Source organism: Nestor notabilis, unplaced genomic scaffold (assembly GCF_000696875.1).
Source record: "Nestor notabilis isolate BGI_N333 unplaced genomic scaffold, ASM69687v1 scaffold15239, whole genome shotgun sequence".
Taxonomy (NCBI): domain Eukaryota; kingdom Metazoa; phylum Chordata; class Aves; order Psittaciformes; family Psittacidae; genus Nestor; species Nestor notabilis.
In genome coordinates, this window is record NW_009944449.1 from 9,400 (window position 1) to 25,271 (window position 15,872).

At 47.6% G+C, this 15,872-nt stretch overlaps 1 protein-coding gene across 1 annotated transcript in view; it reads right to left on the reverse strand.

Moving 5' to 3' along the window:
• The window catches only part of EPB41 (erythrocyte membrane protein band 4.1), a 46,971-nt gene that overhangs the window by 270 nt on the left and 30,829 nt on the right, over positions 1–15,872 (reverse strand). The window contains exons 15-18 of the mRNA XM_010022431.1: positions 4,540–4,668; positions 2,300–2,401; positions 1,739–1,819; positions 777–884 (exon numbers count right to left, since the gene is read on the reverse strand). Coding sequence (XP_010020733.1) covers positions 786–884; positions 1,739–1,819; positions 2,300–2,401; positions 4,540–4,668 — 411 coding nt within the window. The 3' untranslated portion in view covers positions 777–785. The remainder of the gene's footprint in view (positions 1–776; positions 885–1,738; positions 1,820–2,299; positions 2,402–4,539; positions 4,669–15,872) is intronic.

A 15,872-nucleotide genomic window follows, 5' to 3' on the forward strand; every position in this document is an offset into this window, starting at 1 on the left:
GTGTTCTGGGAAAGGGAGTTCCTGAACTGGTTACAGAACTGAAAGCAGAAGGTGAGTCACCATCACTGGCAGATTCAGAACCACCACCAGGCTCCTGGCACAAACTACACCCTGCTCCCATCCCTGAAGGACTGTAGTTTAAGAGCCGCAAGTCCAGGAACCCTTAGGAAACCTGTGCTGGTTTTATTTGGGTTTGGAGGGTTAAAAAGCTCAACCTCAACTGTCTGTTAAACCATGCTCTCTCCTCTCAGCTCATTTGTTCATGCTCCACCTCCCAAATCTCTGCAAGTCCCATCTTTGCTGGGATGAGGCAGGACACAAGCACTGACTTGGGCAACACAAACATCACCAGTGTGTGGCAGGAGGGGCTTTACAGCACTGATGCACAGGCAGAGCTCCTGGATTTCTCGAGCAGCTCTCCCAGAATCATCAAAACTGCAGAGAAGGGAACTTTCCAGGCCAGCCAGGAGCTTGGGGTCCATGATATAGGCAGGGGTTTACGTGAAACCTATAGCTCAGCATGCTGCTGGTGCACTGAAGGTGTTTGGTAAGGCAAAGCAGCCTCATCACAGGAGCCATGCAGCTTGTTTTAGACAATTCTGGCTCACTTCCACAGCAGGATTCGTCTGTGACTGCTTCATCCGCCTTAAATCATTTCATAGAACAGCCTGAGCAGGACTCATCAGCTAACAATAATAACTGAATTTAAACTTTGACCATATTTAGCCAAACCTCACTTGCACCCATCACTCACTGTCCATGGGCTCCATACTTACACAGCCTTGCTACTCCTCTGCAATCTCTGTCTCCTGGTGCACAACCACTTTGGTCACTGACATGTCTGGGTGCTGCTCCTTTGCTGCTTTGATGGCCTGTGCTAGGACCTGAAAGAGACCACATTTCAGAGCATGCCACCAATGTTCCTCAGGGGCAGAAGAGACTATTTCTAACTCTGGGGAGAGAAAAAGAAAAGCGACTCCACTTCAGCTACACAGTTTGTTGGTGGCATCAGATGATCTCTGAAAGGAAAAGCTGTTTTCCAAGAACACACCACATCTCTCCACTGCCCCACAGTAGTAGAGGGCTGAGAGCAATTAAGCAAACCCTGTTTATGCAGCCAGCCAGTGTGATGAGCACATTTCAGACACCTTCTCACACATCTCTTGGAATTAATAAACTAGTTCTTGTCGTACAGATGTTCTCCTGCCCGTGACACTTGCCACTAAAATCAATTCAAAGTATAATTCTCTGATGACAAAATCATCATTTCCAACACATGCTCCAGGCCAATGAGCCTGACTCATCAGAAAGGTTTCATATAAAGCTGATGAGGTTTAACGCAGGTGCTAAAGTGCTATGAAATGGCTTCTGGCACTACACAGCAGCAATAATGCTTCAAAGGGATCAGCAAATTCATGCAGATCTCAAGGAAAAATTGTATTTCACCTTTTTCGTGGACTTTTTTTTCCAAAATTGCATTTGTCTGGAACAATTCTGGAATCAAAACTTTGCTGCCAACACCAGCTTTGGAAGAGAATTGAGCTTTGCTGGCCCAGCTCTAACTGCTGCAAACTGTCAGGAAGGGATTTAGTACTGAAATCCATTTTGAAGTTTTATTTCTACCCCAGTAAAATTCCCCTCGGCTGTTTCCTGGTGAAGCTGTCTTCAGCAAGGCAGCCTCAGGGCCTCATCTGTGCCAGCTCTCAGAAGCTCTTCTGGACCACATCCAAACTCCTACCTGGTCGTGGTCTACATCTGCATCTCCTGTGATGACAATCCTCTTTTCAATCCGTGTCTCCGAAATGCCACCTTTTACAGTCTAGTACAAAAGGGAAAACCACTGTAAGTCTAGGAAGCAAAAGGAACTGGAGTGCACGGGGGCTGCCTGCCTAAAGACAGGGTGCAAAAATAGCATTTCCAAACGCTGCCGTCATACCACGGTAGCAGCACCATGGGGGAAACTGCCACTGCTCAAAGGAAAACTGTCAAAGAGTCATTTTCTTCTAAGTAAGTGAGCCAGGGAAGAGCTTTGGCTGACAGTACAGTTCTTCCTTGTGGTCCCACAGGAAGCTGACACAGAGCCCCTGTCCACAGTCTGCACTGCAACTAATGCACTGCTTACAGTCTTAATTCAGCACAGGCAAAGCTGGGACCTTCCTGCTTTGTTTCTGGTATTAATCACATTTTGTGAAAGGATCTTTCAAAACTTTTATTTTTCTATCATTCAACTCTGCCCATCTCTCTGTCTTCTTCTTGTTTTAGTTGTTGGTGGTGATACACTGTGTTCCTGTGCCGTTACCTTTGTGATCTGGGTGGTGGTGGTGCTGCTGGTGGTCTCCGAAGTGATGGTCTGAGCAGTCAGCAGGATGCCAGGGTCTAAATCTCCATTGCCACCATCCGTCTGTGGGACAGAAGAACAGGCCATCAGTCTCTGTGGGCTACATGGGCTGGAGCAGGGTCTCCACATCAACAGAGCAATGCAATCTGAGGACAGAAACTCCTCTCCATCGTCGACCCCGGGACAGAGCGAGCTGAGCTGCACAAGGACCATGCAAGTCTCTGAAGGCTCAGCACAGCCCCTGGGCTTTAAGGCTGGAAAAGCACAGCCCCACAGAATCCCCCAGTGGACCTCTGGCAATGAAAGTCCAGAGAGTTGTTGAACCAGGAACATCTATAGCTGGTCACTTGGTTCCCATCTGCACAACTCGACCTCTCAAGGTCTGCTGAAAAACCTGAGACTCATCCTTGCCAACTCCTCCTGGCCTCAGTGCACCACTCCGGAGCGCTGGGCAGCAGCCCCAGCACGGCAGAGGGACAATATCTGGAATTACCACAAGGTGGGACCATTTCCCACAGACTGGAAGGAATCTCACTGCACATCACAAGCTGGAATTCTCCCCAGAGACTCGCTGTTCCTTTTCATTTCCCTGTTAGAAATGGTAACAGCAGTAACAGAGCAGAGCTCCTCTATTCCCTTAGTGACTCACTGAGAGACAGGGTGATGCTCACCACCACCCAGTGCAGGCATGTCTGAACACATGCCTGTGCTCCTGCTGAGCAGCCACGGGATTCCTCGGGAACCCCAAGTTATACAAGCGTGGTCTGTGGGATACCTGCACCTGAACCCACATCCCACAGTCACTACATTCCAACAGCAGAACATGGTCTGGTTCTAACAACCACAGTTATCATAGAATCATGGAATGGTTTGGGTTGAAGGGACCTTAAAGCTCATCTAGTTCTCACCCCCTGCCAGGGGCAGGGACACCTTCCACTAGAGTAGGTTGCTCCAAGCCCCTGTGTCCAACCTGGCCTCGACAAACCCAAGCTAACAAAGGCTCCACATTCTCAAATACATAAATAAAACCTATTTTAGATAGAGGATTAATTTCAACCTTAGGAATGAAACCACATCTGTGTATGTTGGTGTCACTCAGCATTTCTAGCTTCCGATTACCTGACAGATGCATACTCTGGTTGCATTTCATAGAAAACTTTTAGTTTTCAGGCTTGAAACCTAAAGGACAATCAAATCCTTTATAAACCAAGTTCTGAAGAGGCATAAACAGTGGGAAGAGCTGAGGAAAACAAGACAAAATATCTCTTGCAGAATAAAGACCATCTCAGGTTAACTCTGCAGAGGTAAATCCACATCTCAAAGCCACCAGTGCCTGAAGATAAATTCTGTTCAGAAACAGATAGTAAAACCACTGCTCCTCTAGAAACACCAGATGCACCTGGAAATAGTGTCCACAGCACTGGTTAACATCTGTGCTGTGACTCAGATGCTTGGAGAAAGGCAGTTGCTGCTGCCTCATTCCCAGGATTTGGAAACAAAAGGTTCACTTGAGTTTAATTATAGAATTATACAATCACAGAATCAAACATGTTGGAAAAGACCTTTAAGCTCATCAGGTCCAACCATTCCCAGCACTGCCAAGGCCACCACTAACCCCTGGCACTGAGGCCTTGTCTACCCGGGGTGTGAACACTCACAGGGATGGTGACTCCAGCCCTGCCCTGGGCAGCCTGTTCCAATGCCTGAGCATCCTCTGGGCAAGGAATTGTTCCTCAGCTCCAGCTAAACCTGCCCTGGGGCAGCTTGAGGCCGTTTCCTCTTGTCCCATCCCTTGTTCTCTGGGAGCAGGGACCAGCCCCCTCCTGGCTCCATCCTCCTGTCAGGCAGTTGCAGAGAGCGATCAGGTCCCCCCTGAGCCTTCTCTTCTTCAGACTAAACCCCCCAGGTCCCTCAGCCCTTCCTCATCACACTTGTGCTCCAGGCCCTGCACCAGCTCCGTTGCCCTTCTCTGGCCCCACTCCAGCACCTCAATGTCTCTCTTGCAGTGAGGGGCCCAGAACTGACACAGGATTCGACGTGCAGCCTCCACAGTGCCCAGCACAGGGGGACAGTGGGTGACGTCCCCTGCCCGGCCCTTCCTGCCACACCGGGGCTGATCCAGGCCAGGATGCTGGTGGCTTCTCGGCTGCCTGGGCACACTGGAATTAAGCCCCTGGAAAATGAATCAGAACACACCTTACCTGTGCAGCTTCGTAGGTGATGGTCTTGGTCTCCGTGTGGACGATGGGGACTTCTTTTGTGGGAATTTCGCTCTTGACAGCGCTGGACACGTCGGAGATGGTGACAGTCTGTGTCTTCACTAGCGGTGGCTGCGAGACAGGGTTAGAAACATCTCCATGAGGACCCAGTTAAGCATTTCCACACCGTGACAGTGCTCCTGGCAAATGTTCTGACACTGATCTGATAAAAGCACTGTGGGAACCAAGCTGAGCCTGGAAATCTTTGGGTTTAAGTCTCTAGGACAACACATTGCTCAGAGGGCAGAGATCATGTGTGAGGATTAAACAGAGAAACCCTCCAGACCTTCTCCAACACCCTCAGGTCAGCCCAAGCGAGGCACAAAGGGTTTAACCAGTGTGTCACAACACCACAAAGAAACTGTCTCCACTGACAACCCTCATCTACTGACGACAATGTCAACATTAACACAACCCTTGGGCAAATAAGAGACTTGCTCACAGCTGAGAAGCTTCATCCTGACTGCAAGTGAAACACTGCATTAGCAAAATTCCTCATCAGACCCTAGGTCTTGAACTTTTATTAAATCAATGTCAGACAAAACAGAAATGGGGAGGAGGGGGAGAGAAATCAGTTGTTCCACCACCTGATAATTATCCAGAAGACGACCAGGTTAGTTCAGACCCACAGTGTTCTCCCAGAGGGCTTGATTTCTGCTCACCATTCCCAAACCTGACAGATGCCACTGTGGTTGTTAGCAGGGGAAGTGGGCATCTATTCAACCAGAAGCAATTCATACCAACACTGAAGCAGGCAAAAATACCTCCCGTGGTGGGGAGCAGGAAGGGGACATCAAAGCCCACGTTCGTGATGTAAAAGTGTGTTTGACAGCGCCTCAAATTTGCTCTGCTGTGTTAAGGCTCAGCCTCTGCTACAGCAGGAGATGGCAAAAACCTTAAGGAACTAAAATCACATGCCTTCAGAGCCTAAATATTCCCCTTTTGGGGGATGCAACAGGATGCTTTGAGCAAAGAAAGGCAAAGGGCGTTGTGCCGTGACAATTTCATGTGAAGACAAATTGAGAGGGGCTTGTGTGCACTGGCTGTGGGAGATTAACCGGCTGATTAGCTCTAAGCACGAGGCCAAGCCAACAGAATTCCTCTCTGGATCCATGGCATCTGCTTGCTGCAGTGTTTGGGTCCCACTCCAAAGGGGGTGCAGGGGAGCAGGCGCTGGGCTCACTACCTGGAAGCAGCGAATGACTGCGGGCAGCCCGGTATTAGCATCCGAGTCGTGACACTCGCCATTTAGCTCTCTAAAGGCAAATCTGTCTTCACCTTCCTCTGCCACCTCCTCCTCTCCTGCCCAGGGCTGCTGGGGAGGTGCAGGGCTGGTGGGGGGCTCCAGCTCTGAGAGCTCCGAGTCCTTCTCCACATCCGCACAAAGCCCCTCTGCACATCTCAGGTCCTCCTCGCTCGCGGGGAGGCTGGGAGCCACCTCCTCCTCCTGCTCCTCCTCGCTGCTTAGGGAGGAAGCACCAAAGTCCTGGCTGGGAGAAGGCTCTGAGGCAGGTGGCACCGGGGTCTCACTACAAGCTACCGACCGCTTTGAGCCCTCCCATGCCACGCCAGTGTTAACACTGCTCCTCTCTGGCACTGCAGCCACATCCTCTCTGGAGACAAAGTCACTCATTGTCTAAAAGGAAATGAATACACAAAAAAGGCCAGGGAGAGAAAGAGAAAGAGCGTTAGGGAGAACAGGAGGTCATGAAGCATAAAGGCAAAACATCAGTTTCTTATGTACCACATCTCTGGTAAGGCATGCAACAGCAGTGGGTTTGGACACTGGAAAGCCTGAAGACCTTTGTGCTATGCGGTGTACCCATGGCATTTACCGACACAGCTTCCTGGTACACGAATAATCCACTCTCCTGCAGTTCAAGGAATTAGTAACTCTGCACCTAGAGGAAGAATCACTGCTGAAGAAACAGGAATGATTTCAGTGTAGGAAGCGGGGACTTCTGCACATCCAAGAATCACATGTGCCACAACCACACTACACCAAAACCGTACTTCAGTTCTGCTTTTAACCCCTTGAAATACTTTATGTTGTGTTTTAAGCTACACGTGGAGCTTAAAAGAATAAGCCTGGAGTTACTGTGCAGGATAATCTGCCTGTGCCCTGCTCTTTTCCTCACCTCAGGAATACCCGCACCTCTGAGCACCCTCTTTGCTGTTGCAGTCTCTGGGATAACTAACCCAGACTTGTTACGGTGTTGGTGAAACTATCCTAAGACTATCTACAAGTTAGCACTGAAATCAACTGCTTCAGTGACCAAGAGGCTCCTGAACTGGCGATGCAGCCTGGTCATCTGAAGGAATCTGCATGATTTCCTCAAGACAAACCAGTTCAAGCCGCTCAGCACAAACCCTTTCAGCTGAGGACTAAAGAAATGTGGCTTTAAGCTGGCAAGCCAGACGCTCACCCTGCTGTGTACTGACCCATGGCCACCACACCACCGTTCACAGCCCAACAAGCTGCACTTCACTATTTATTTGGCATTACTGACATGATTGTAACACACTTTATGCCAAAAGCAGTTGGCACATGGACACCTTTGCAGCAGCTAAACCTCCTGGAGGGCCAACATAACTGGCATCTGTGATGGAGAGCAGGCACGTAATGAAGCAAGTCAGCTCTCCCAGAAGCAAGGAGCGTGTCCAGAGCACCTGAGATGTTTGGGAAGAGCTTGCCAAGCCACTTTAACCAAGGCTGGTGCTCTCCTGCTTTCTGTTCAGCTTGTTAGCAAGGTCCCAACTAGGTCTTCTCACACTTTTAGGCAGGAGGGAAGCAACAGTGGCAGAGGAAGAGTTAAAATAAGAACATGACAGAAAGGTTTAGCAAAAACCGGCTGTTTGCCCCAATACCCAAGTGATCAATATTTCACATTTCAGATTTCACAGAGCAGCAGCATTTCAGTCATCAGCAGTGGGTGATGGCTACAGCCCTGCCCTGGGCTAGAAACTGTGCCTCTCTCATTACTGACATGGAAAGTTGCCTTCAAGGAAGGCAGAATAAGCAGTTACGGGCACCTACAATATTACACATCTTGAAGTTGTCACATCATGCAGCATCAGGGAACAAGGAGGAAAAAAACCACTCAGGATACTGCATAATCAATGCCATTGATATTTCTTTTTGGTTATTAACCTCAGGGCTGATCTCTGTTCATCCAAAAAACAGTGATTCAATTTTCATCAAAGCATGGCAAGTCCATTTTGTCAACTGGGATTCTAATTCTGGTGATGGGATAAAGAAGAACAGAGACTGTTGCCTCACTTTGTACTAAGCAGAGTCTCTGGGCAACCAAAACCCTGTAATTTGTGCTTAAAATGGGAGGTCTGAAGCCTGTGGGTTACCCAGTACAATGTGTTTTCTGTATACCAGAGGCTTTCACCCTGACTGACCTCATCTAATGGCCCAGTTCAATAGTGTGTTAAAGAAAAGGAGCTGCTTTACAGAGGAACAAATAGATGCTTATTTTAGTATCATTTCAAGAAATTACTCTTTCCACCATCCCTCCTGGGTATTTTTCAGTTCCCTGCTGCTTTATATTGCAGAGAGATTACCTGTAAGATTTCTATCCATTAGGATTTCCAGCCTCTTGGGCTTAAGTTCTTGGGATATTGCTTAGGAAAATGCATTTAATACTTCACAAAACAGGAGTGGAGGTGTTTTAAACCCTGAATTTATAGACTGATTTTTCCTTATGCTAACTCTTGCAAATTCACCATGGGATCTTGAGAAGACACAGAACATCTTCTGGGGTTTAATGGGAACTGCCTCAGGAGCAAGACGTCCTTATGTGACGGCCTGGGCACGACTCCACCAAGAGGAAGAACCACAGATAGAACAAAGCAGATTAGGCAGCTACACAAAGGCAGATCTAGTTAAGAGACAAACATTGGTATAGTCAGAACAACTTCCCAGAGGAAAAATACTGTGCATTTTGGAAGTGTCTTGCGTGGTAAAAGCATAAAGGGAGGGAAAAGCTTAAATGAAGCCTAGAGCATACATATATAGAGTGGTATCAGCACAGCAAAGTGCAGCAATAAACATGCAGGCTGTGAAGCCAGAATGAAATCCTGATAAGATCAACTGATCAGAAGCACTTTTTTGCTTGCTTTGCTATTCCACCAGTAAGAAGAAGGACTCATTGGAAGGTGTTTGTTTCTATAGAAAGTTATCTATTGACACACATTTCTCTTTTTAAAGAACACAACTGTGTTTGGTCCTGTATTTCAAATATGTTTGAATGTAGGCTCGAAATGTTATCTTTCAATATAAGCCACAAATAACCCAACTCCCCCCCCGGAATTTGAACATCTGTTCCAAATTCTGATCTTATCATGATTTATTTTCCCTTGCAAGTGCAAAAGCATCCCTATTTGGAGGGCTCAGGTTTGCAGAGTTCCAAGCTCTCCTTGAGACCCTCAGAGTTCCTGGGCTGCAAAACTTCCCACTTCCAGAGCTCCAAACCGAAACCAGCGATGCCTCCATCCCGCACAAGCCATACACAGGGTCAAGAAAATACAGGACAGGATGTGATGCCCCCTGATGAAACACACGGAACCAGACAGAAATGCAACTGAAACATCCCCCTGCTAAATGCAAACCTTTGTGCACCTGATGCTGCCAAACGCTGAGGATACAGCTTAAGCATTGCAGTGTAGTAAGTGACACACAGTAATTCAGACTGGGGATAAATTAATAACAGGCTTAATGGCTTGGCTGGTACCAGTGAGCAAAAGGATTTGGTTTTCTTAGGAAGTGACTTGGTATCAATTTCTTTGCCTCTGTATTTTGTCTGGTTTGGATCAGGGTATATTCCTACGAACCAGCTGTGCTGCCAGATGAATGCCTGTTTTCTGCAGCCCATGCAGGCATGATGCTGCCTCTCCCCCCGAAATATCCCATTCTCTCATCCCAAACCAGACTCCTATCCTGCGGGAAACTTAAGGAGTGCTAAAACAATGTCGAGCTGCCAGTCACCAAGGACTTGTGCTAGAGCTTGATTAAAACTGACATTACAGTGACTCTCCCTACAATTACCATATGAAATGGTAGAACTAGTGACATGGGTGAGCGGTGGCCCTGGCAGTGCCGGAGTGAAGGTTGGGCTTGATGTTCTTAAAGGTCTTTTCCAACCTGGTTGATCCTATAATTCTAGGCAATTCCAGCTGGTTAGTATCTCCCAGTCCCCTTCCTTTCCAGTCATCAACATTGCCACGTGTTATTAGGTTATCCCCAACAAGTACCACAGAAGCTAACAGGCTCGGCATGACCATCTACAGATGCACACGTAGATGATGTCCACACTCACCAGTGAGAACTCCCAGCTCAACTGAGGCTGTCAAAGCACTTGGGTAAAAGGTATTATAAAGCAGAAAACAAGAGAGCCTTAATTTTACAGTAGGTGCCATGCCTTATAGAACTGCTTTGCTTTAAAGATAGAAGTTAAAGAGTTTAGAAACCATTCAACAACCCCTGGCCTTTGAAAATGACGGCCATTACCTACGGATTCACATTTGTGGATGGTGTTTTAATTGCCACTGATCTGATCGCAACAGCCTGACCAGCCTAGTCAGGCAACAGAAAGATAAACCAGAATTTGGCCAAAGTTGAGAGTAAGGCTAAAACTCAGCATGCCACAAGCTTAAAAAGATTAACTTGCTGCCACGAACAAGAATCCCAAGGATACTACATGGTACACAGCAGCCACCTGCAATGCACTGCATCAACTATGTGGCAACATGGAACAACCTCAAGATCGATACTTAAATCATTAAAATAAGGCTGATGAGCAATAGGATTCCTCTCCCCATCCACCCTGATCCCCTTCCCAGCCTTTCTGTGGGGCAGGTATCCTCGGATGAAAAGCTTCTTCCTCCAGATTCCCTCTGCAGAGGAAGAACTGGTAACGGCATTGCAAAACCACCTCTGGTTTGGTGAAGCAGCAGCAGCAGGTAAAAGGAGTGGGGGCACCATCAGGGTTCACAACTGACATCACTCTTGTGCTGCTGCATTTCATAACTAAAGATACAGCTCTGCTCTGCTGCCAGGCTCATCGTGTTTGCGTGGAAGGGACCCTACAGCTCACCCAGCTCCAACCCCCTGCCACGGGCAGGGACACCTTCCACTAGAGCAGGTTGCTCCAAGCCCCTGTGTCCAACCTGCCCTTGAACACTGCCAGGGATGGGGCAGCCACAGCTTCTCTGGGCACCCTGTGCCAGCGCCTCAGCACCCTCACAGGGAAGAGCTGCTGTCCAAGAGCTCATCTCAATCTCCCCTCTGGCAGGTTAAAGCCATTCCCCTTGGCCTGTTCCTACATCCTTTGTCCAAAGCCCATCTCCAGGTTTCTTGTAGCCTCTTTAGGCACTGGAGCTGCTTTAAGGTAACATAGCGATACAGTCAAACTATTCTAGCCACTTTGAGAGCATGCACTGCTTACAGCTGCAGCTTTGTGTGTCCCCTCTCCCACAACAGAGAGCATCCAGCAGCCCCAACACCCTGAGAGCCACCAGGAATGACTTGGGGTCTTACAGCTGCTGGTTTGGGAAAGCAATATTAAGGGGTCATCCAAAGAAGTCGTTAGTGCAGGTCGTATAGAGCAGTTTTGTTAATAAGCAGTGGAAAGAAGAATCTGATTTGCAATAACATTTATTAAGGATAAATGTACATATTTACAAAGAAAAATCTGAGAAAAAATACAAAACCGAAGAAGTGTTTCAAAAGAGCATTTTAGGTAAAAAAGAAAGAGTTTTTAGTCCCCACAAACCGATCCAACGTGACCAGGTACCACCACTAGAAGATCCCAAAGTGGCACAACCCAAGGCTGGTCCCTTCCCTCCAGCTTCACAAACCAATACAGAAGCAAACAGGGACACAAGAGAACCCACCTCTGCTGGGTTCTCCAGTGCCAGCCACTAGTAAGTACAGACCAAGGAGTTCCTAAATGATTCTTTAAGCCTTCTTTGGGCTAACTTTTCCCAGAGAGCATCCTCCCTCGTTCTGTGGGTCAGAACAGGCGCCATCAAGTCATGACCAGGAAAAAAGAAAACCCAATAAACCAGTGGAATAATTCTCAGAGTGACAAATTACTGACCTTTATGTGAAGTAAAAGACACCTGCCCATAACCTTCTCGAGGAGCCCTATCACCTCGAGGTTGGGCAAGGCCAGCCCAACTCCTTCCTGCAAACACAAACTACTCCCTTGCTGCCATGCTGAGGAAATCCCCCTCTCCTCATTATTCCAGGAAAGGAGGCAAATACTGAATACCTGCTCTTCATCCTCACTAGTTTCTGCACTAGGGAGGAGAGCTGGTCTTGGCTTAACTCCGTACCCCAACCTGAGCTGCCTGTACAGAGTCCTCAGCTCATCTTCTGTTGACCCACCAGGTCAACGTGCAGGACATGCAGCCAATACCTTCCTTTATCTGTTCACTTTTAGTAACAGCAAAGGAAAAAGGGATGTTGTTTTATGCACACCTCGAGTATCACCAATGATCATCACCTGCATTGTGAGACCTAACTCAGCCTCAGAGCTGAACCCGAGTTTCAAGCCATCAGCTCTGGCACACTTGCTGCTTCAAAGTACTAACATCCACCTCTTCCTAAAGCATGAAAGCACAAGATACTCTGTTTTATGTGGCATTTGGAAGAGATGATATCAGGGCAGGAAGGTTCAGAAAGTGAGCACGGAGCCAACACCAACTTTATGATGGAAAACGATGAAGCCTCGACAGCCACTAACTGGACCCACACGTGAGCACCGAAGAGCCTCATTGCAGCCGAGTGACCACACCACAGAACACTTGGAAGTCTAATCAACATCAGGGCTGCTGGCAAAGTCTGACCAACATCAGAACACTGGAGTCAGTGTAGCTACATCACTGGCACGCAGAGTCACTGAAACACCATTTTCTTCAGCAGGTCACATGGAAAATCAGGATTTCTCATGTCAGCCTGGATGAGGGTACATGCTGTGGACATTCCCAGATTCCCTTGGAAGGGATGATTCAGTTCTGCATCACCCACAGATGGACACTGCACTGGCCACATCCGAACACTGCCCGGGGCCAGTGATGGTGTTGGGGCAGGCGGCTGGGGACTGCCAGGGCGCTGCAGCAGGTTTGCTCCTGAGGCAAAAGGGAGCCAAGAACATGTGCTGGTTCCTTTACCAACACCCTGAGAGCTCTGCCCTTAAACAAAACCAGAGCAAATCACCTCTTCTGTACAACACAGGCATCCCAAAACCCTTTCTTCCAGCACCGCATCCTGCGCAGGCATCCAGGGAAAGGGGTGAAACCAGGAATGAACCAGCACAGCTGTATGAGCTACATAATGAAAGGAAGCAGAGGAGTGACGAGCAAAGGGGCTGGAGCACAATGGGCACATCACTGTGGTGTCAACCAGATGAGGTTTCTGCTCCTGACAAGCTGTGGGTTCTCTCTGTCAGAAGAGATCATATCCACCCAGATGAATGTCGATAACTGGCCTCTACACCACCATAGAAATATAAAGCATTTGTTCAGTTTCTTTATAGTCTGCAGTGATAATTGTTCTATAAATCCCAAAAATGTTCCTGAGCATTCTCAGAGTGTAAAGTTTCAAAGGTTTTTTGCTGATGATAACCAGCCTTATCTCAAGAGTTAAAGAAGAAAAAGAGAGAGACCATCTTAATAAAGAAGTTGAAGAATTGAGTTAAAGCAACAGAGTGCATCTCTCACCACTATGGGATAGGATACCCTGAGCATTATGTTTAAATATTGCTCTGGGCAAAGATATTTAGACTTCAGGTCCTGGTAGAGCTACAGAAGTCATGGCTTTGCAAAAGCCACTGGTATGGCTTCAAAGTACTTGTCATTGGATCAGAACAACAGCATGCAGCAACCTAAGAGTGCTCAAAGCAGCCTCACGGCAGCTAACCCAAGCAATGGCTGTGAAAGGGAGCAGGAGTGTGTTTAAGCTGCTCTTCTCCAGGAAACATGGACAGAAATCAGACAGAGAGAGATCCAACAACTCCTGTCCCTTCCCTCTCCACGCCAGGCTGGGGAGAAGGAATACCCTCTGGTTTTCATCATGCCTGTTCCAACTTGGAGAAGGAGACTGAGGCAGGGAATTCCAGCCAGAAGCATCCCCTTGGCTTCTTCCAACCTGCATCTTCTGCACCTCAGCATCCTTCCTCTCCCCTCCTCTCCCACCTTTCTCAAGACAGTCACACCAAGCTTGCCGGAGTCCAAGAGCACTCTAAGGATGCAGCACCATCCATCCACTGCCTGCACAACGACCCAGTGACTCCTACACTCCCCACTGCTGCAAGAGGAAGACTCTGTATTAAAGGCAGTGTATTAAAAAGAGAAGAATACTTTCCAAGGAGAAATCAGCATCCTCACAAAACAAAGTCCTAAAGGCACAAACCGGTGAACTCATCGGAGCAGATTACAAGAGTAATTGGGAGGATTCCTGTGAGAGATTACAACAGAGGGGATCACGAGCAACCTAAAGTTTCTGAGACAGCATTTAGAGAGCCTCAACCTGAACACTAAGAGAAGAGAGAGGCGGCTCAAGTGGTCCATGATACACCACGGTCCTTCAGATCAGACAGCACGTGCTGTATTTGCCTTATGACTTTTTCCTGCAAGCATATCTGCCAGCTTCCTAAATAACACTGTTCACATGGATACAGATATAGAAAGGGTTATAAATACATGTATTTATATATATTCACACATTTTAGTCCCTGTAGTAAACATCTACTCTTTTCTCTTCAGTGCTGCTGGAGCAGCTGCCAACACTGATGGCACTGGTGGCTGTTCTCAGAAGTAGTTGTGTCTACACCAACCCTCTGGAGTAGGCAAGAGAAAGCAGATTACTACAAAAGGAGAAGCACTTGGCTCAGCTCAGTCCCATAATTACTATATACAGAAAAGAAACCCCTTAGACACAAAGTCCCATCTTCCCTCCAGCTCGCAAAGCAGTTCTGCTCAGCCCAGCTCAACTCATCTTGGAGCCCACGCAGCTCAACCAGGGTAAAGCATCATCCAGACATTTACATTTGTAGGCAATAAACACCAAGCAGCATGCAACGGTTTCATTAAGAGAAGTCAAAACAATCAATGGCTGTAACATTAGAAGTGTGTCCTGATGTGGTAAAGTCATGCTAACAGAGGAGACGTACCTAAGAGCAGGTTACTCCACTCCTGTGACCTAAGCAAACATGCGTCAGTTAGTTCACACAAATGAAATAAAACACATCTGGAGTGCACCGAGACCACCAGGTTCAGAAAAATGAGTTATCTCTTTACAATAAATATCTCCTTGCAATGGGATTTTTCCTATAACATGATATATTTCCTTGGAAATGAGAATAGGGGGATGAGGGGGGAGCTGTGGTGCTTTGCGAAAGGCTTCCCCCACCAGGAAAATGAGAAGCCGCCTGTCCTTGTCTCTAAGTTAACACTAACAGCAGCATTGAGAATCAACACTTCTTATTTAAACACCAATCTTAGTTGCCTAGGAAAGGAGTGGTTATGGATTAGATTCAGCAGATTGCTGTAAAGCTGCTTTTGGACCAGTATCAAGCATCCTTCTTGCGAACATCTTACATTGAAACCTTAAAAGCAAGCCTTCAGCAATGCCTACATGAAGTCTGCAGGGGTTGAAGCAGCAAACGTCTCCTGGCACGTATTTACACTCCCTGTCTGGCCTCTTACAGCAATTGGGAGCACATTGTACAATTGTACAGCCGGAAACTTCCCAATGGACCTGACAATCCATGACCACTCCTGCCAGGTCCCGGATCGCAGCTACACACGACACACAGCGGGATTAACACAATGCTTGTGGGGTGTCCCCTTCCTGGGACAGTGAACTACGGAGAGCAAAGACCAGGACAAAGAAGATGCAGCAGAGGCTATGGCCAAGAAATTCGGGAGCTTTGGTCTTGAGGTTTCAAAACGAGCCTGTTGCCACTCAGAGAAAGAGCAGCCACCAAACAGTCAGTGCTATGACCAGGAGAAAGGACATCATAAAGGGAATACGTGGAGAAGGAAAAACACTAGAGTACAGCTGACACTTTTTGAGTGCTTTCTGCTCTTCAGGGATTGGAATAGAAACCTTTGGAAGAGTTTCTTCACTTGCTTGCCGGGCAAAGGCTGTCTCAGTAGGTATCTCCTGCTTTTTTAGTTTGTCTTCATCCTGTACTAACAGAGGACGTTCCCGTGTCTGCTTTCGTGGTAGAAGATCAAGAGAGACAGAGAGAGATAAACAAAAA